The 20,699-nt window shown below is 43.3% G+C and overlaps 1 protein-coding gene across 3 annotated transcripts in view; it reads right to left on the bottom strand.

Moving 5' to 3' along the window:
- Nucleotides 1-20,699, bottom strand: part of Cdk5rap2 (CDK5 regulatory subunit associated protein 2) — a 179,723-nt gene that overhangs the window by 9,013 nt on the left and 150,011 nt on the right. For all 3 annotated transcript variants that reach the window (XM_051188037.1, XM_051188036.1, XM_051188035.1), the window contains 8 exons: nt 16,419-16,538; nt 13,095-13,211; nt 11,134-11,323; nt 10,125-10,249; nt 8,792-9,028; nt 7,119-7,196; nt 6,007-6,272; nt 3,067-3,210 (listed from right to left, as the gene is read on the bottom strand). In XM_051188037.1, the coding sequence (XP_051043994.1) occupies nt 3,067-3,210; nt 6,007-6,272; nt 7,119-7,196; nt 8,792-9,028; nt 10,125-10,249; nt 11,134-11,323; nt 13,095-13,211; nt 16,419-16,538 (1,277 nt within the window). The remainder of the gene's footprint in view (nt 1-3,066; nt 3,211-6,006; nt 6,273-7,118; nt 7,197-8,791; nt 9,029-10,124; nt 10,250-11,133; nt 11,324-13,094; nt 13,212-16,418; nt 16,539-20,699) is intronic.

Here is a 20,699-nt window from a genome sequence, read left to right on the forward strand (position 1 = left end):
CTAGAAAGTGAAGATAACTCCTGAGTCCTTTTGAGTGTGACTAATCTGAAGACCTAAAACCCCAAATACCAGACTTTAAAGCACCTGTATTAGAAATGCTCAATCTATACAAAGTCTATCAAACCCTAAAAAATAACCAAGGTCAAGACTTTTTTAAAAATAATAATCCATTCAAATCAGCATCCAGACAAGAACTACACTGTTAAAAGCTACTTTCTTTTAATCTGTGGTTCTCAAAGTTCCTGGGAGTGTTGACAGACACTCCAGGCTGGTATACGTATCTTCTGGCAGCTGCATTTCTCAAAAACTTCCAGGAGATGCTCTGGTGCAGGTCCAGGATCCACCTCCTTCTTCCACACTAGGATGTAATATGTTCTAGGTTCATCTTATGTTTCTGCAGAGACCAGAAACAAGCCATTTCCTGTAGGAGCTCTGGTCCAATCCCTGGAAAGAGGCTGTCAGAACCTGCTTTAGGATTATCTAGTGGACTTGCTGCTCTGAATCCAGTTATTTCTAAGGCCTTTTATGTGGAGTGATTCAGTCAACTTTTAAAACAGCAAATGCATTGTGAGTTCATTTTTATGTTTAGAATTCAAATTTAGGATTATATATGGTTTTCATTTCTCTGATTACATAGTTATTCTTCTTTTAGTGGAACTCTCAGTTCCTAATGAAACTACACATTGTTTATCTTCCTTCTCAAGTGAAAGCACCTGCTACAAAGCTGCTAAGCTAAGGTTAAGCTTCAGGCTCCACGTGGTGGATGGAGTGAACTGACTTCAGTATGTTGTCCATTGACTCCCACATGCATGTCAGTGCACAAGCATGTGCCCACACATAATAAATAAATAAATAAATGTAATGAATTTGCAATTATCTTACAACAGGAACATATCAGAATCTTAACATCAGTGTCTGCGAACAAAACTGCTGAAAACTTTGTGCTTTGGGGAGGTTTCAAACCAGTGTGGTATATCACTGGCATGTCTGCTCCCTTGGCCATGTCCCCAGCGATACACAGTATGACTGGATGATTTCCCATTGCTATGAAGTTTTAGACATTGCTCCTTTACCCCCATTTTGATTAATTCTATTTATAATTATGAAAAGTTTTATGTGACCCCCAAGGTCAAATCTACAAACCAGTGTTGATTAGAAAAATCATCTTCTACCCCTCCAAGCTAGCCCCTTACAATCTCAGGAGTCTGTTGTTTTAAGAATATATCTACATTTGGTAACCCTTCATATACATTTTTCAGATAAACCGATGTATACTTTCCAGAGCTTTGCTAGGGGCTGAAGAGGAAGGTTTATTAAATATAAAGGCAAACAAACAGCACAGAGAAAAAAGGAGGCTGTCAGGTACCTAGGCTTGCTGCTATAAACTCAGAAGTCTGCTTCACACACACCAAGCAAAAGGTGCCACATGCAGAACAGGCATAAAAAAAAAAAAACAAAAAAAAAAAAAAAAAACAAATGTGCCCAGAAGCAACTTCTACCACCCAGGGGTCCATGTATACCAGCAACTACATTGGTACGTCTCTGAGGTCTTCCTCAGCTCTGAAGTTCTACAACACTGACATGAAGATAATCAATTACCCAAGACACCTTCAGGAAGAAGAGTGAATCCTACAAAGACTGACGGTCCCAAGACTTATTTGCAAGTGGAAAAGATCAAGAGGGCTACAAATTTAGTGTGTTTGTGTGGGTATGTTTGTGTGTTCATGTACTAGACACAAACTGGATTCTGTCTCCTTAGCAAACAGCTGCTTCTGTCTAAGGGCAACAACATTATACTGAGGGTAAATTGTTTAGCTCAGACATGTTACCTTTAAAATAATTTAAAGCAAGCACTGATTTTGGAGAGTGGAAAGAAATTATTCATTCATCCATCTAGTCATTCATTCATTAAAAAACATGAACAAAACAGACACAGCCCCTAAAGGAAAACAGAGAGAGATAGGTATTAAGCAAACAAATATATAATTACAATATGTGATAATGGCTATGATGAAATTGAAGATGATGTTATGGCAGAGTGATAAGGAGCCCTCTCTATTTATGTAATATGTAAGACTTGAGGGTGAGAGGCAGCCAGCAGAAAGGCACAGGACACAGATTGCAGGGAGACTGTCTGTGTCACATAGGAGTCTGTGGCTTAAGGGAAAGAAGAGGCTAGAGTGAGAATAGAGCTCAAGTAGTCCGTCCCATTGTCACTCACCTTTCAGCCAATGCTCCACCAACTAAAAGTGGGCTTGGAATGACTGCCCTATGCCACACAAATGATTATGAACATCCTTGAACTTAGTGTATCCAAACTGCATGCTGCAACACTCATGTCACGGGAACTCTCAGTACAAACAACCTCCTTGCCAGGTTCTGGAGGTCTGAGAGCTGCCAAAACTAAATAGTGACCTGAAATGCAAACAGACTTCCCTTCTGCCTTCTGGATCACCTTTGGAAAGCATTTGTCCATCCGGTCAAATGAAGTAAGAAATATCCACTAGGCTACAAGCAGAGCTCTAACACCCTTTTCCAGCTTGCTTCTCTGTCAGGGAGGCTTGTAATTAGCCAGGCTATTGTACAGTGTGCCAGAACACACATGAACTCCACTAAGAAAAGTCAAGACAAGATTTCACCTGCCTGGCTCCTGACCTTTCACTCTCAGTTAAAATAGTTTTCACTAAAATCCATAGATCAGAAGGTCCAGACAGTGACAGCTAAAGTGCAAGGTACTTCTAGGAATAATAGCAAGCTGGCCCCTAAGGACAGGCTGACATGTGAAACCTATCAAGTCAAGAACAAACCCAGACTTCACATATGTACGCTTTCAAATCAGCCCCCATAACCCAGACTCTGAACCTTATTTTTCCTGCGTACAAAGTGTGAACAGGATCCCATTCTGGCCAAGAACTTAGTGTGGCTCCAGCACACTAGTACCATGCCCTCTGACACATCCTCAAGGTGGGGCACATTAACTGTGGGCCAGTTCTGGACTGCTCAGAATGAACAGAGATACAGGCCTCTCTGGTATACTTGAGCCTCTGAGCATGTGGGATCACCTACCTGCTCACAGTGATGGGAACACTGGCCATCTGCGGGGACTGAGACCCTCCAGAAGAGCTTCAACAACCTTGAGGCTTCTTCCAGGATCTGCTTGGCTGTGTTCATGCTGGAGAGAATCTTGTTCAGAGGCACAGAATGTGGACTCTACAAAGGATAACAAGGCCATTACATGCCACAGAGACAGGGATCCCTCACAGACAAGCATGATTTAATAGGCAGCAGAAGGCCTTAAACTAGGGCTCCTGTTTCTACATGATGAGCAGGAGCTGGGGTTACGTGACACTAGTGAACTGTTAGAAGAGAATTTTGGTTAAGTTTAGCCCAGTCAGTAACCATGACTATTAAAGCATGGTAGAAACATCCAGACCACCACAGAGCAAATGACAACAATAAAGCCCAGGGCACAAGACTGGCTTACTGAGGGTGTATGGTATCAGGGCCTTTGAAACCTCTCCCTCTCTGTGCAGGAGGTACACTCACATGGGGAGAGGTGTCAGCGGCAAGACAAAAGAAAAATTGCGGTGCAAAGGAAGAGGGATAAAAAAAGAGGAGGAGGAAGAAGAAACTGAAAAGCATTTCTCTTTACAATTGATAAATATAAAAGTACACACCTATTTAGATAGCAAAATGAGAAAAAATATGAATATTACTCTACAAAGACAAAGGTGTACCAAGACAGACATGAGCTCTCTGGAGTGTAACATAACATGCTAACATTTATCAAGAATCCCAAAACCTTCATAGCCTTGAAACCGGGAAACCCACTTTACACCTAATCAAAATACCACCATCAGAGATTTGTACAAAACATGACTCTGTGCAGTTGACATGTCCACAAACAGTAAAAGAGAGAACAGCCCATGCTATATCCATAGTAAGCTATTGGCAGCCACTGAAAAGGCAAGGGCTCAAAAGGAAAAGTATATAAGAACCCCTATTTCTTATTATTTGATAAATTATGAGTGTCCCAAAAGTATGTGAGCATTAATGTTTACCTTTGTATATTACACACACACACACACACACACACACACTTTTAAGTGCTGACCTTCAAGTGGTATTTGAAGAGATACTTTGTTTTTATGCTTTTCTACAATTTTTAGCTTTCAAAACAAGGATTTTTATCAGAAAAGAACAGCGATCTGATCTTATTACTGCTAACTTATTCAATATTATTTACCAAGCACCTATTCTCTGAAGGGTTTAAGGTACTGGCTATTTAATGTTCCATTAAATACACTATCCCCTCTCTCATGGAGTTTATCATCTAGTAGAAGATAAAATGCAAATTTGATTCTTAAATTTAGTAAAAAACAAAAAGCAAAGCCAAAGCGAATACCACAGGAAACTCAAATATCTTTGGTAAGACTCCAGAGCAACTGAGGAAGTGATTCAGTGGATGAGAAAGTGCTTGCTGAGCAAGCATGTAGTTAAGAGTTTGATCAAGAATCATGTAAAAGCTAGGCAGGTGTGGTAGCCATCAATCATCCAAGCACTAAGGAGGGAGAATTAGGGGATCCTGATTTTCAAACAAACTAGCTACTTATACCAGTAATCAGTGAGGTCTGGGTTCAACTGAGAAACTCCACCTCAATAAATAATGCAGACAGCAATGGGGACTAGATGTCAATACCACACATATATACACCTGCACATATATATGTGAGCATACACATGTGATCACATACACAATACATATGTACATTCACACCATACCTACATAATATACATGGGAAGGGAAAGAACCCTTAAAAGTTGGGTCTAGAAGCTATATCTAACGAAAGCTCAAACGTCTAGTACAATCTCTCACCTGGTGCCTTGGAGGCATCTGTCAAACACATGATGAGTGGTGTCTGTCAGGCACATAAGTCTGTGGCAAAAGGCACCTTGAGACAAGGAGGATGAGGTAGGGAGAAGAGGGAAGTAGAGGATGGGGAATCCAAGCCAGAGGAGTCAGGAGAAGCAGGCTGGAAAGAGAGGGTGGGAAATAGGGACTGCACCCTGTGGCTCTGACTGTTTAGAGTGGGACATATCAGGGAGAGTGGTGACTGAGAGTAGGCAGACTGACTGAAGCCAGCCCAGCAAGCAACCAGAAGCCCTCAGAGTTGCTGCCCAGACAAAAGTGGAGTCAGTTGGCTAGCACTATCCAGAAAGACAGCACTGTCACAACAGAGAGCATATTTAGGACAGAGAAGAGTCAGTTTCCAGCATCTCTACAATGGACTGATACTGCATCCTTCCTAGGGTTGTTCTGAGAAAAAACTCTCTCTCCCTCTCTCTCTCTCTCTCTCTCTCTCTCTCTCTCTCTCTCTCTCTCTCTCACACACTGTACAAGATTGTCCTCTTGTATGTTTTTGTGCACCTACATATGAATTCTCTCTCTCTGTCTCTCTTATACTTATACACACACACACACACACACACACACACACACACACAGACACCCTCTGCAGGAAGATGACCTTAAGGTGACTGTACAGAGTGGCTGTAAGAAATTACAATATGGTCCAGTAGATGTGAGCTCAGTGCGGCAGGACACAGCCTTGTCAGCTCTGGCACAGTGTGCATAAAGGTCAAGACCTCTAACTGCCCCATAGCAGTCACAGAGTCAAGCAGGCAGTTCTTCCCAGATAGTGTGTAAGTGGAGGGATAGAATGATTGGGTACAAAAGGACTGAGGGACAAAGAGTGGCTGAGAGACTGGAGAGAAGTGAGAAGTCACACAGCAGTCCAGTACCTCACTGAGCACTGGTCATAGTAACCCAGGGTACAATCTCAACATGCTATTCACCTATCACCAACAAACTGCCCCCAGCTCCTCCCTTTTAGGGCTTTAGAGAAGCCCAGGGTATTAGGAACTTTTCTGAGAATGTAGTCAGAGCCCCTGCTGCTTTCTGAGAGCAGGAAGCATCTCCCTCCACCAGCCCTACACTCAGGTTACCTTTGAGCACAGCTTTTGACTTGCGGGGCTCAGAGCCTCTTGAGTTTGAATGTCCATTTTGGCAAGCAGTCTCTGACCCCGGCTGATCTGCTTATGGAGGGCATCGTAGTCCTCAATCAGGCCCAGCATATGGTGACCACTCTCACTGGCCCACACATGGTGGTCAGCAACCAGGCAGGGCATGCAAGGGGGGCTGGTGGCAGAAGAGCTACTGTCACAGGAGAGGGAGTCAACGTCAGTTCCAGAGAGCAGAGGAGTCTCAGAAGCTACAAACGGAGAGGGTGGTAAATGTTAGAACAATTTAGGGTGGCACCTGCGTTTCTGGAATTATACTGAGAGAGCACAATAGCAAAGGGGTCTGGTTCTGAGCCTCCAGCTGTGTTACCCAACGCTGGACAGAGACTGATGTCAACTTAAGCAATGTTTATCCAACACTCACTCTGTAGTACACCCTAGACTACCAAGATGAGCCATGCTGTCAATTGCATGACAATAGTTCAGGGTCTAATGGGAATACTGAGGATTCAGGAAGTATAAACACACATTGCACAGCGACAGCGAGCCAGAACTCACAGGAAAACAACTGTCTGAACAAGGAGAGAAATCAAGGACGGCTTCCTGGAAGAGGATGCATGGGCTGGACTGGATAGGCAGCCAGCATTAAGCAGACAGAATATACTGTTGCTTTTTAACTTGGTTGATTCTAATGGGGGCAGCTGGACAGGCATTTTACAGAGAAGCCTACATTCTTGAGTCTTGAGGAAGTAGGGCGGCCTAGCCTGGTGAAAATTAGAAAATGTGAGACTTTGAACGCACAGTCTAGAGGCAGTGATGCCTATGTGTGGTCATCCCACTGCAGAAGGTAAGACTGTTCAGTACTACTGAAGCTAGATCCCAGAGACCCTGAAATCCACACTGAAGTGGTTCCGTTTAAAGCTTAAGTTTAAACCCTCTAAAGTTGCTTAACACCTGGGATGGAGTCAGTGGCTTGGAGATTACCTTCCGGAGATACGAATCACTGCCAAGCAACCAGGAATGCCAGAGACCTCCTTTTCTTCTATTTCAAGAGCCCTAATGCTATACCCACACTGCCACATTTACCCAGTTTGTACCTGACTTAGGTGCCATTGCCTGTGTAGAGTCAAACAGATCAAATGAATTATCACTGGTCTCAGGATATATGTTGCCATCTATAATAGAACAAAACAAGAGAAGAAAATTTTAGGCTTTACCATCATTAAGCACTAGAGAAAGGATAGAATAGAACACAGTAGAGTATCTCAGACTCATCCATTCATTTCAGAAACAATGCGTTCACTCACTGCACACAGCCCTGTAGCCAGGTCCATAGCCCTCTCTCGAAGAACCCTCCTGTCAAAACAGTAAACAGGTAATCTCATCTCAGGGTACTCAGGGAGACTGTAGCTCAGGTGAGGGGGCTGTCCCCAATGTGGCACCCCAGGAGTAGATGCCTGAATGATCTTTTAACACCTTTTCAGTGCCCTGTGGGAAGGAAGGCAATAAAAGCCAAGCAGAGTATTGAGCAGCTACAAGACATAGGCATGAGTTCATCATTCAGGGAGAAGACAGTTCCTGCAGCTAAGTCCCGGGTACAGGGAAGGACATAGTAGGATGCAGGGCTTGCACCTTGAGGGCTAAGTGACCACTCACAGTGGGACAATGTTAGACTGGAGGAGTTAGTGTGGAAGCTGCGCTAGTAACCTAGAGGAAAGTGATTTACAGGTAATGCATCTGAAACACTTGACTGGAGGTCCACATGATATTAGATAATACAGGAAGCACTCTCACACCTGAGAAGCTACTGAAATCTTAAGAGCCTGGTGGGAAGAACAATGCTGTAATTTTTTTTTTTTTTTTTTTTTTTTTTTTAAAGAAAGAGACCAAGAAACCAGGATAACTTAGCATATCAGTGGCAAACCAATGCATATGTTCAGGTTCCGGGACCTCCCATGCAAGTTTCTTTCACCCATGCTCCACTGGGAATGTGGAACAATGGTACTCCAGATAAAAATGCTTTGATAAGATCTCCCCACACTCTGCTAATATTGCTTAACAGCAATAGTCATGCTACCTTTTTTTTTTTTTTTTTTTTTTTTTTTTAAGCTAGAACTCCAAACCAACAGGGGCATGGTAAGGTGACAGACAGATAATAATCCAGTAGGAAGCCCATGTGTAAGCTGCTTGCTGGTTGGTTCCAGCCCCCGCTGTGTGTGTGTGTGGGGGGGGGGGGGAGGCTGCCTAATCCTCTGCCCCTTCCCAGACATCTCTAGCCCTATACAAGTGCACAAGTAACAGGAAGCTTCCCAGCCCTTAGGAGATGCTGAAAGCCAGAGTAAGGGCATGTTGGTGCACACCTTGAATCTCAGCACTGGGAGGCAGGAGCAGACAGATCTCAGAGTTCAAGGCCAGATTGGTATACAGGAGAGTGCCAAGATAACCAGAGCAATACAAACAAATTCTCTCTCTCTCTCTCTCTCTCTCTCTCTCTCAAAAAAAAAAAAAAAAAAAAAAAAAAAAACAAGGCAAGAGAATGAAAAGGTCTTGGTGAGTTGTTGGTGGAACTAAACAGAAAGACTGCAGACAGTATGTACCACTGAGAGTCCTAACTCTACTTCCAGAGAATGGAGTGTCCAGTTAGTCAGAGAATATGCAACAATGTTAAGATGAGAGCTGAGAGCAGCTAGAAGGGCATCATTCAGACGCTCACATGTCACACAGACCCACAGAGCTGAATCCACAAAGTGAAAAGAGGCAAGTTCCCTACCGTGTTTGTCCAGTTGAAGGGACCACTCAGTGACAGACAGGGCCTTGACAGCCAGAGTGAGCGCCCCTTCCTGGGCCTTCTTTGGTCCCAGTGATAGTTGCTCCTCTGGCTTGCTTCTCAGGGTGCTGTTAGTCTGGATGCTCCTTTCCAATTGGTCACGGAGAGCCTGCACCTCTGTCAGGAGGCCATGCAGATTGTTCAAAGAGTCAGGTCCCTTCCAGCCTTCTCCAGATGCCTCTGCAGACATAAGCAAAGGAAAGGCTTGACATTTCCCAAGATCAAAGGTCAGCCATCAAAAAAAATCAGGGGCATTTCAACCTACCACCACCATCCAGCCCCCTTCTAAGAACTAGGTACAATTTAAAATAACAACTCGACTTTAAAAACAAAAATATTGGCTGACTTAATTGCTGCTATTCTACAGGCTAAGTAAGAGCTGGAAATTAATTTCACTTCTGGCCATAAAAGCCTAGCAAATTGCACACCAAACCCTGAAATTATGTCTAGTAGTAATAAAATCTATTTGGACCAGAATTATAGAATGAAAGGGGATGATTTTAAGGGCTACAGTATATTAAAAAGGCAGGGACAATAGCAAGAACAAGAGAAGCAACTTGAGAAGAAGCAAAAGCTGAGAGATGACCCTTTCTAGATAAACTTTCAATAGGGAGAAACCATCTGGAAAATTAGTTTTAGAAAACCCCCCACTGTGTTTCCAAATTGACTCTCAAATATCAGACCTTATAGTCAGGCACTCTGATCTGCATTGTCTAGAAGCAGAGCACACCAAGGCTGTCAAGCACCTAAGAACAATGTCCGGTATGTGGCAACACTAGAATATCTGCTAGATGGATGAATGACTTTGACAATGTTATTTCTTGGATGCCTACTATATGCCAGGAATGTGCCTAGGATGTTTTAATAAATTCCCTCATTTAACTTTCACAGCTCCACACATTGGATACTGACAGACCTGCTTATAGAGGCTGTAATTGACCCAGTTACTGGTGAAGTCAGATCAAGCTGAGTTGAAGGGAGTGAGACTACAGACTTCACCTTGGCCAAAAGCCAACAATGATGAGGCTAAGGCAAGAGGTTTTTTTTTTTTTTTCATTTAAGACCAGTTTGTGCTATACAGAAAGACCCTGTGTCAAAAACAAAGAGTGGACCAAAGAATTTGCTTCTAAATGGACCGGAACTACCTATGGGCCAGTGTGGGTTTAATGGTAGGAGAGGAAAATAGAAGAGCCATGTCCTCCCACACCCATGAACAGCTTTGTGGGTGAGCTCAGAGCCCTGAAATGTCTCAGGCCTGGCCCTAAGCATGCAGTACCTCGCTGGAGCTTCCTATGTTCCTCATTCAGCTTCTCATACACCTTCAGTTCCACTCGGAGGGACTGGAGCAGCTTATCATTCTGTGAGAGCAGCTGCTGTTTCAACTTCATTTCTTCCTGTACCCTGAAAGAGTCCCTCACTATTAGAAGGTTAGTTCTTCCTCCAGGAGGCTTGCCCAGTTCCCACAGGGAAGGCCCAGGCCATCTCAGCCAGGGAATGCGAACAAAATGGGCGGAAACATACATGGTTAAGAGTCCCATTATAGCTCCCAGTTCCCATGTATTCTATGTCTCACTTCTCTCAAGTAACCTTTACAGACATTCTAAAGGGAGGTGTCCTCCAATTCCTGTCAGATATCCAAGAACAGGAACCCCCAAAGCTGTCACTTTCTAGAGGTACAGAGCTAGGGAAAAGCCAGGACCTCTGCCCAGGGATGTTTGATGGCACCTAGACAGGGTTGAGGGTGGCCACTCAGACAGGAGAGACAGTGCTGTGGGTTGACACATGGAGTAAGGCAGAGGTCTAAGGGAGAGTGAGTAGATTTACATCTCCCCAGCTTACACAGAGTCAGTCTCTCAGTGACCTATGCCATTTGGAGCAAAACTGGAGTCTTTATAGGGCTAGCAGCCCAAGATGATTAAGCATACACCCTCCTCTTTAGCCAAGCACAGCACCTTCTCTGGTTTGCCACAGCAACTCAGTCATATGGCCTATGTGCTTCTGCCAAACATGGCCATCTCCAATAGTGTCAGCTGTCATATGCTCACTGTGCGGCTCTCCATTCAAAGGGGGCCTTTTCAGACAGCCCTTCTTTGACCACCCTAGGTGAGAATGCCAGCCACCCCCAGCACTCCCCTCCTCTTTCAGAGAACCATTCTCCACATATTTTATGCCCAGATGACACTGATTGTTTCTGCACACTAGGGCTGGAACCATTGCACCTAGTACCATGATGACATACATCTCCAGGCATAGTTGGCCACCAGGGACAGCTGAGTCAAGCCCACCTGCTCAGTTCCTGGTGGCTGCTGCAGACCTCCTGGGTCAACTGTTGGTTGCGTTTCTCCTTCTCACTGATGTCTCTCTGCAACCTTTCATTTTCTTCCTTTACACTGGTGTACTCTAACTGAAGGTGCTCAAGACTTGCAGCCTTCCTGGACAGAGACTCAAGTAATTTTTCATTCTCTTTCTGTTTATCTGCAAATACCAAAATGAGAAGGGATACCATTTGTTTTTTTTCCAACCTTATTACACTGGTACAGCACTCCAGCTCAAGCATGCCAAGCATACAGAAAAGAATGAGATTTAATCTGGCATTTATGGTTCTGGCATTCCAATTATCTTATGCATTTTGGGCAGATAAATCTGTCAGTATCAAAGCTGCAGATTAAACATCACTAGAATGAAAGGGGCCTATTTAACTTTCTATTACATAATGAGCCTTGAAAACCTCTGTTGCTTTGCCTTAGAGAGTATACACAATGGGTAGAGCAACAGGCAGGAACCCAGATGTCAGTGTGTGTGGAGAACAGCAAGCATCCTGCAGAGTCCCACAGGAGGCTGTGGGCTCCAGGGAGGAATAAAATACTCTTGGAGGCTCTGGACACAATAAGTCCCAGAGCGGGGAGTTGGAGGCAAAGTGAATGAGTTCTAGTGCAGCTATGTGAAGCTCTTCACTCCTCAGGGCCTCAGCTTCCTCTCCTGGGCCAGGGTGACTATGCAGAGTTTCTGTCTATACAGGCTTATTATTAGCCAAGGCCTTGAAAGCACCACATGAGAGCAAAAGGGGTGGTAATGGTGGCACATCCCAGCACTAACTGTACAAGTGCTACAGTGAGCTGTCACATGTTTCAATGTCCTGTGTCTTTGTAGCATACTGCCAAGGCAGGTTTTGTGAATTTCTCCATCTTTCACATGAGAAACAAATGAGAGATAGGGTTAAGGCTTCCCTGTAGCCACATAGATGGGAAGGTGCCCAGCCTGGATGTAGATCTACTCTACATGTACCCTGGGACTCCTGCTGATCCATATGACATCAACACAGCTGCATCATTCCTGATTCACATTCTCCTCATCTCTAACCTGGGCCTTGTTTGTTCTCTGATCCTGCGATACCTTGGGTAATCCTTTCCTTCCCTTTCTAGACTTGACCCATGAGGACAAGGGTGAGGGTCCTGCCACTCTCTGGCCTGTCTTTATCACAGCAGGTTTCATTCCTTCTTGCTATAGGTTTGCTCATTTTACCCATCAGATGACAGTCTTCTGATGCAAAATACAGGGCTTGTTTATTTCTGTATCAGTCTATCAAGTGCCCCTGTAGGACAGGATAGAGAAAGGCTGCTGAATGAATGAATGAACTGCATATGAGCCCCAATTTTGACTCTTAAGGCAAAATCAGTGTTGATATCCCCCCCCCCCCCAGGATTGTAGGATAAGCTGGCCTACATTCCAGTTCTAGCACCTCTGGCTCAATGAGCACATCAGGGCAATTGCTTAGGCTGTGAAACAGGGATAATAATCCCTCACTCTAGAATCATTCTAAGTATGAACGATAACACAAGTAAAAACTCTTTGGCAGCTAAGCTCCAAGAAAAGGAATTAAGGATCTTTATAAGGAATGCTAGATAAACTTCACTGGTGGGAGAAAATATCCAGTTGAGATTTAGCAGTAATAAATTGCCAGCACTTCACTCTTCCTCAGTTGTGATGTACTGAGACCCTGGTAGAGACATTGCTCTGGGGCTTTACAGTCAGTCCAGTTGTCACAACAGCTAGGTGAGGCATTTATTTTTAACTCATCTGTGTCCTAATTTTCTTAGCTATAAAACAGGACTGCCCCATAGGACTGGTGTGCTGTTAAAGATAGAAAACTGTCACACCCATCCCTTTGGAATCTAGGGTGTCAGCTCCAGATCTCCTTTGACACAGGGCTTTAGGACTCAGGCTGCAGTTGGCCCTTATTTCTTACCTCTGGATCCTTTCTCAAGCATCATACTAAGGGCCTGGTTCTGCTTCCTCAAGAAATGTATTTCTGACGTCAGAGAGCTGTGCAGCTCTGAGCCATAAGCAGAAACATTTGTAGAACCTAGAAGAACACACATGAATGTTGATTTATAGACAGCCTCCAGGCAAGATGAATGAATCTTCCTAGGAAACATGTTTAAACAATGAAATACAGCATGCAATGAAAACCAGCCCTGTGAACCATGTAACATAGAGCCAGAGTTTCAAGAGGAGGCCTCCATATCCAACTGCCCTGAAGTTGAACAAAGATGAGAACTGAACCACATTCCAGAGGGTGAGAGATGACAGCAGCAACCATCATGGCCAACTGGTCTTTCTCACCCTCTCCATGTTTTAGGAGATGGCCAGCTCCAACTGCTAACCCAGGTTTGCACCTGGAAGCTATCCTAAACCTCCCTTTGCCTTCCTGTTCAAGCAGGCAATCACAGCTACCGATTCTTCCCCAGAATGCTCAAAGTAAGGCAGACTCTCTTCTATCCCCTAGGCCTTAGCACCTTGTCTGACTTCATTTCCCTTTTGTTTTACCAATGAGGTTATCATCTCAAGCACAATCCTTTCACTGATATTTCATGCTGAAAAATATCTGGTAGTCTACCACTATGCCCCCCCCCCAAAAAAAATCAATGAAATACAAGATAAAACTTCTCAATCTAGAATTCAAGATCCCCCATTGCTCTGCTCCAGTGCTATAAACAATGCATTCCATTCTGTCTCCACTCAGACCCGAATGCCTAGAAAATGCGGGTAACAAGGTGACTTTTATCCTCTCCATATCTACTTCCCCTAGGAGTGTACACTGTGGAGGTTAGACAGACGGGAGGGTATATCATCTTCTATAAATACCTCACCAAGCTGCTGTCTATCTGATGAAATTGTACTGCTTGATGTTAGTCAACCTAGGGGATGCCTCTTGCTAACCACCTCTTTGGCCTTCCAACCTCAGCATCCTCCTCTGCACAGTTTTCTCATCTGCACCATTATGGTGTTCTATTCACAGCTGGCCTTGGAGCACTCACAGTGTGCCCAGTATCTTCTCTATGTGGCAGGCAGATGCTTCCCTATTGCTTTTTGTACTGACTCAGTTCACTTACTACACCACAACCAAAGTACTACATCTCTGTGTTCCCAGACTCCAGGTGAGGACAAACAGTGAGACCTAAATGAAGTCTACTGAGAGCTTCAAGGAGACTCTGAACTACAGAATATAGAAGCCCCAGGCTCTTCCTTCCCATGTCTTGGACACTGTCCTAGGAGGATGGGAAGCTGACACTAAATAGTCACCACAGAAGTCAGCCCAACCTTGCTTCAGGGCTATCTACCTTTGGGGTTCTTGTAATCAAAAGAGGTATAAACAAACACCCCTTATTTTCACTGCTTTCTTCATTACATTTCTTTTCAGCTACCTGCAGCTGAAAGAACCCTGGTATATGAAATTAGTGCCTGTGGTGTAGGTCCACACCTCTCATAAAGAAGGTGTGGTTCTTCTGTAAACATTCTTCCCACTCTATAAATTTTTTTTTCTCCAGCAAGTGCATCATACAAAAGAAATCAGATTAATTTTTATTTACAAACCTTTCCCTACTTTTCCCAGTGAACTCTGGAATCATTTCAGAGTTCCTACCTAGGCATCAGGCAAGTTGCCTAACTCCCCCTCAAGTCTTTGCACAACAAAAACACCCATGTTGTTGTTCCTTGGTTATCATCTGTGATAGTATCTAGATGAAGGAACAGAGTGAGGCCAAGGGGGACCACAGACTGATCAGAATAAGCAGCAGAAATCCCAACATGGACACTGATCAATGCCAGAGTATTACTTGATAATAAATAAACAAAAGGCCATAAACATCCCGGAATCAGTAAACCTAATGAGGCTCAACTGACCTATTGAGGATCACCTGGACACTATGAGGCAGACTTTGCTTCAAGTACAACCTCTGTAGTGAGCCCAGACAACTGGCAGTAAGCTGGAGGCTCTAAGGCATAAGATAATAGGTTTTAACAACTTTCCCCTGGACATGAGGAGTCCTGCAATTTTCAGCCCTAACCCGGAGATGAGCATTTCACATCAGGGGAGGCAGGGCTGCCTTTAGTCCCCCCCCCCCCCCCAGAAACTATGAGAATAGCACATCTTTCCATGAGCGTGAATACTTTATGAGTGCCTATCTGTAAACTTCCATGTCAGAGGGAATTACTCTCCAGAGCAATTTTGGGCTCCATTCTAGCCGGTAGCCATTTGAACCCCCAAATAATTCTATAATTGGATTTGCTGGGGGAAAATGTAAAACAGAATGAATCTAACTCAGGCATTATCAAGAGTGAACATCAAGGGCCCAGGCATATATTTCTTTCCTATGTTTGACACAACTAATAACTCAAATTAATCAAAGTTCCTAGGGGTGAGGGAAGAGAATGAAGGATGCATGGGAAAAGTAGAAGCCCAGGTAGAGGATTGGAAGCAAACCATAGCAGAAACTGCAGCACACACAGAACTTCTGGAAGCTACCTTATATGTGGACTATATGAGCAATGAGAAATGCACTGCAGTCCAGTTTTGAGTTTTACCATTGAGTACTACCTTTCTAGAACTCAGTGATCTCATCTTTAAAATGGCATCAGGGTCCTCACTCACTGTAGAGTATTGAAAGACTGAAAGTTAAACTGGTCATGTTAGATGGAATAATAAAATAAAACTGACAGTGATAAAAGCAATTATTTATTGAGTGAGCACTGAGCAATGACACTGCCTCCTTTAATATCAGAAGGACCCTGTTTCATGAAATAATTAAGACTATAGTGAATTGCCCAAAGTCACAAAACCGATCAACAGAAAACCTACATTCACAGCCAGGTCAACCCAACCAACTTAAGCAATACAATGAAGCTATGGAGGAAACCTTGAAAAGTGAGAAGAAGGGAAGGAGAGGTTAGCAGGTACAGAGTGGGACATCTGGAAGCCCATTCCCTTTGAAGCAAACTGTGGTGCAGTGGGAATACTGCTGGCCTTCTTTGGCATGAAAGAGTTGCCTGACTGCTAAATGCTGACAATCTATGGCCCATTATTGGTGAAAAGGCAAAATATGGTTCTACTTGCCTTTAAAAACCTTATCTCTACCTCTACAGTGAGCACCTAAGATACAACTCAGGCTCCCAAAGTCTGGCCAACTTCTCCACCCCACCTGCTTTATAAAGAGAAACTCTTCAGGCAAATACATCACACAGCAGCAACTCACCCAACTCCATTCCTTACCCTGGAAAAGTCCTTCCTTACCTTGGTCAGTTTCAGACCCCTGACGTTCCAGCTGTTTCCGGAGCTTCTCATTTGTCTTAATAGATTCTTCCAAACGGTTTCTCAAAGTTCGAATTTCCTGTATGTGTTCCATTAGTAAGTCTATAGGAAGGAAGAACATTTTAAATTTAAAGTCGGAAGCCCCCAACAAATTGAATAATTTATAGATTATGCAGAGATCTTGAAATTTCAACAGGACTGGATGTATTGAGATAGCAGCTGGTAATTTTTTCCCAAGCTTAGGGGAGGCCAAGCTATCTCCCACAGCCCTTGGACATGGCTCCATCACAGCTCTCTGCAGCCCTCCATGAGGAAGCAACTTTACATCACACACAAAAATTATACTCCATACAATTTTAATGCTAACTCTAATGTAGCCTTTTATTCTTCTCAATATCAAATATTAATTTAAAATCTTCCTTATGATGAAACTAACAGATCGCTTTCAAGTCAGTCTAGACTGCCTGAAAGTTGATTAAACTGCCTTCATAATGAATCCAGAGAGTTTAAGGCTAGTTTTTTTTTTTTTTTTTGGCAAGGAGTATGTTATCCATTTATCATTCATTAATTTCAAGACTTAAAATAATGCTAGTGAAAGAGGTATTAAAAAGCATGTTCTTGAGATTACCTGCTGTATGAGTATAAATGTGTATGACCTTCTGGGGCTATTTATATCACCAGTTTTAGGAAAGTTCTCCAATGTCATTTCCCAAGTAGTTCGACTCCCAGGACTCTATTTAAGGAGCTCATGTGAGATGCTCACAGGCATTTGCCAGAATGCATGAAAATACTCATCTGAGTATTACATGTGACAGGAAACTGAAACAGCTCAAATTGTTCACTGAACCGAGGTCCATTCACTATGATGAGGAATTACACAGCTGTTAAATTATGTTATGAAAACTATAAATACCATGAAAAATGTTATTATGTCATTATGTTAAATTTCAAAAGATATGAAATTGGTTACAACATAATCACAGCTCTATATAAGAACATACAGATAGTAGAAACAAATACACCAAAGAAGCAATTACAATGAAATATTAATTGTAGTTACCTCAGGGTGATAGATTTCAGGTTTTCAAAACCTCCATTTGACATTTTAATATATCACTTAATAGATAAAAACTTAATTTTACCAAATTTCCTAGGATAAGCATCTATTAACTTTTTACCCTTTGCCACATCTCACTTCAACACCGAAAGAAGGAAGCATGGTTTCACTCTAGAGGTGGATTTCCAGAGTCAGTGTTTAAAACATAATCACATTAAGTATCCAAAGGCAAAACTAATGTCTTTAATTCATCAATTAGGGTACACTCAGTATGTCTTAGTAATGTTTGTTTTAAAACATTATACTAATGTTATGACCCAGTTTTAATTCCTCCAAAATGGCTTTCATTTAAAAGTAGCACAATGTTACAGATCTTTTCCTAATTAAATAGTAATTTTGCCATGAATTTGAATGTTTATGAGATGACTTAATTCCCAGACCTTCAGCTATCTCCTATTAATGGCAAAAGTGCAGCAAGTCATTTGGTGGAATGCCTGCCTCCCGCTGCAGCATGGCAGGAAAGGCTGTCGGTGCACACTCCTGGTGTGCCCAGAACTGGTCCTCCCGGCCCAGCCTCGAGGTCCTGCCAACCTTCTTCCAGAAGTCCGTCAGCCCAGAGCCAGCCAGGAGCTCACTGGTTTGTACTGCAACCTTCCTTGCTGGCTTACTTGAGTCACACACTGCTGGCTGTGGGGTGATGATGCTACACACAAGCCATATTTCAGTCTTTGGCTGGTAGTGAGAATTATCACAAGGGCTGGAGGAAACACTCCCAGTGGAATTAGACACCATATATTAATTATGCAGCCATCCTGACGAGAAGGAAACTCTATACCAGCCTTTCCAAAATGGGAGAAAAAAAAAATCCACCTGTCTTACAGTAAACTCTTCTGATAACTGCTAACTCATAAAACCAATAAATCCTGTTAAAAAAAAAAAAAAGCTACCACACACAGAAAAGAAAGAATAGAAAAAAATGTGTGTCTTCTGCCAGGCAGTTTCAATTCAGAGAATCTATATTAGGAAAGTGTCCTCCAAGAGGAAGGCTTTGTGTTCAAGACCCCCCCCCCCCCACCCCCTGAAGCACTGTTTACAACTGTGAGATTATAGAAATGACTTAAATGCTGAGCTCTAGGAACAGAAGGAAAACTGCAGTTCAGCCATTCACAGCACTGTTCTAAAGCCACTAAAAGTGACATTAGCTAACAACATGTCAGAAAGTCTATGAAAGAATGTTAAGTGAGCAAAGAAAAAAAGTGCCAAATTATCTCTATACAGATTACAAACAATTACAAACGCGACAAAGGGGAAAACAGATGCAGGGAAGAAAAGGCTGAAGAGAAATAAACCAAACAAAGAGGACAGTGGATATGTTTCAATGGCTCCAGAGTACTGGGTTCCTACTGGAGAAAAGAGCCAATGATGCACTTAAGGGGCACAGGCAGTCCAGGCAAACCCCTTGCGGAATAGAGACAGGAGACAGACGTGAACCTCTAGGAAATTTGGAAAAATTTGTATATATTATCTGTTTTATCTTTTATCATGTTAAAAACAAAATATAGTGATAGGCAGAAGAGAACTCTTCCCAAGAGCACCAAAAAAAAAAAAAAAAAAAAAAAAAAAAGGGGGGGGGGATCGTATTCCCTTTGAGTGATACATTCACGCTGCCCTCTACTCATGTGACCAGACCCAGAGCAGTGGTCTCAGTATCATAAAGAGGGACTAAGTGCACACTGGACAAATTACAGAGGAAGGCTGCACTGAGGACAGGGAAATTATTTCCAGTATAACCTAAAGTAGGTGAAGGCAGAACCCACAACCAAGGGATACTGCCAGAAACCCCAGGAAATGAGGTTCAGGTGACTGGTGACTGGCCACTGGAAGATTTGGTTGATTCCTGAGTTGTTCTAAGAATGTACATGTTATAATCTAGGTGTGTCTAAGATGTGAGACCCGAGTGTCCAGAGGAGCCTCAGAGGACACCATGGGACAAAGGCTTGGCTCTCACTACCATTGAGATATTGGTGGGAACTCTCCATCTAAAAGATATCTAGCTGATTAAACCAAAAGCTTCAAATATTTTTGAAAGCCTCGGCTTATGCAATTTAGTGTTTAGCAAGGAGTGGTAGTGTTCAGTATGTGCTACAGAATCCACTGTGGTGCCTTAGAAAAACCTACTGGAACAAATCAGAGATCAGAGACCACCAAGAGAGGCCATATTCCAAACCCACCACCTTCTTGTGAGTGCAGCTCATTTGGGCCATGCACACTATCTCTAGCCACTTTTTGCTTTAGAGCAGAGCTGTGCAACTGCAGGAGCACATACCCCTGCACAGCCAAAGATACTCACTACCTGCCCCTAGGGTGGAAAAATTTGCTAAGCACAAGTCCATCTGGCCTGCCTCTGGTACTTTGAATCTTTGAAATATACTGACTGACAAACACTAAGTCCAGCTTCCTACCCCAACAGAAGGAATAGAGACTATAAGCTGAAAGGAGGGTTGGGGAAGGTCCCTGGAAAGCTGACTTGGACAGTTTAGTCCATATGCAGAAGCGGAACAAGGCAAGGTATTTCTGTCTCTGAAACTCCTGTTGAAGCTTTTAGCACAGGTGTGATGACATCAAGGAGTGAAGCCTCTGGAGGAAATTAGGTCACGAGGATGCCACACCCATGAATAGGATTAATGTCCTTCTGGCACAGACCACATCGATTTCCCCTGACCTTCCTTTCTCTATGTCAGAGTTCAAGTGGGAAGAGGGTGTTCACCAGAACTCAACTACACTGCTTGCAAGGCACCCTGACCTCTGCTTTCCACACACCAGATGGATTTGTGCTGTCTGCAGTCCCTAGTATTCAGATGTAGCAGCCTGTGTGGACTGAAATCAAGGGTCTGACTCCATGGCCAAGAGTCACACTGTAAGGGGCATGCTTCAGAATAAGCAGAAACAATAGGAGAAAACTAACAACACTGACACATCCCCAGTGTTTTCAACCCACCCTTTGAAAAGAGCAGATTATCCATGTCATCATTTAAAAAGAAACCAAGACTTCCCCACTGCCACCCACACTTTTAACACCATGGCTCCTTCCAGTGATAAATTACCCTCTATTAGCAGCTCTGGCCCTCACAGACTCTCCCTTCACTGGCGAAATGGTCAGACATCAGCCCATTCTGCTCATCAAGACAAGACAGCCTAGTTATGCC

The sequence above is a fragment of the Phodopus roborovskii genome, unplaced genomic scaffold (genome assembly GCF_943737965.1).
Source record: "Phodopus roborovskii unplaced genomic scaffold, PHOROB, whole genome shotgun sequence".
NCBI classification, from domain to species: domain Eukaryota; kingdom Metazoa; phylum Chordata; class Mammalia; order Rodentia; family Cricetidae; genus Phodopus; species Phodopus roborovskii.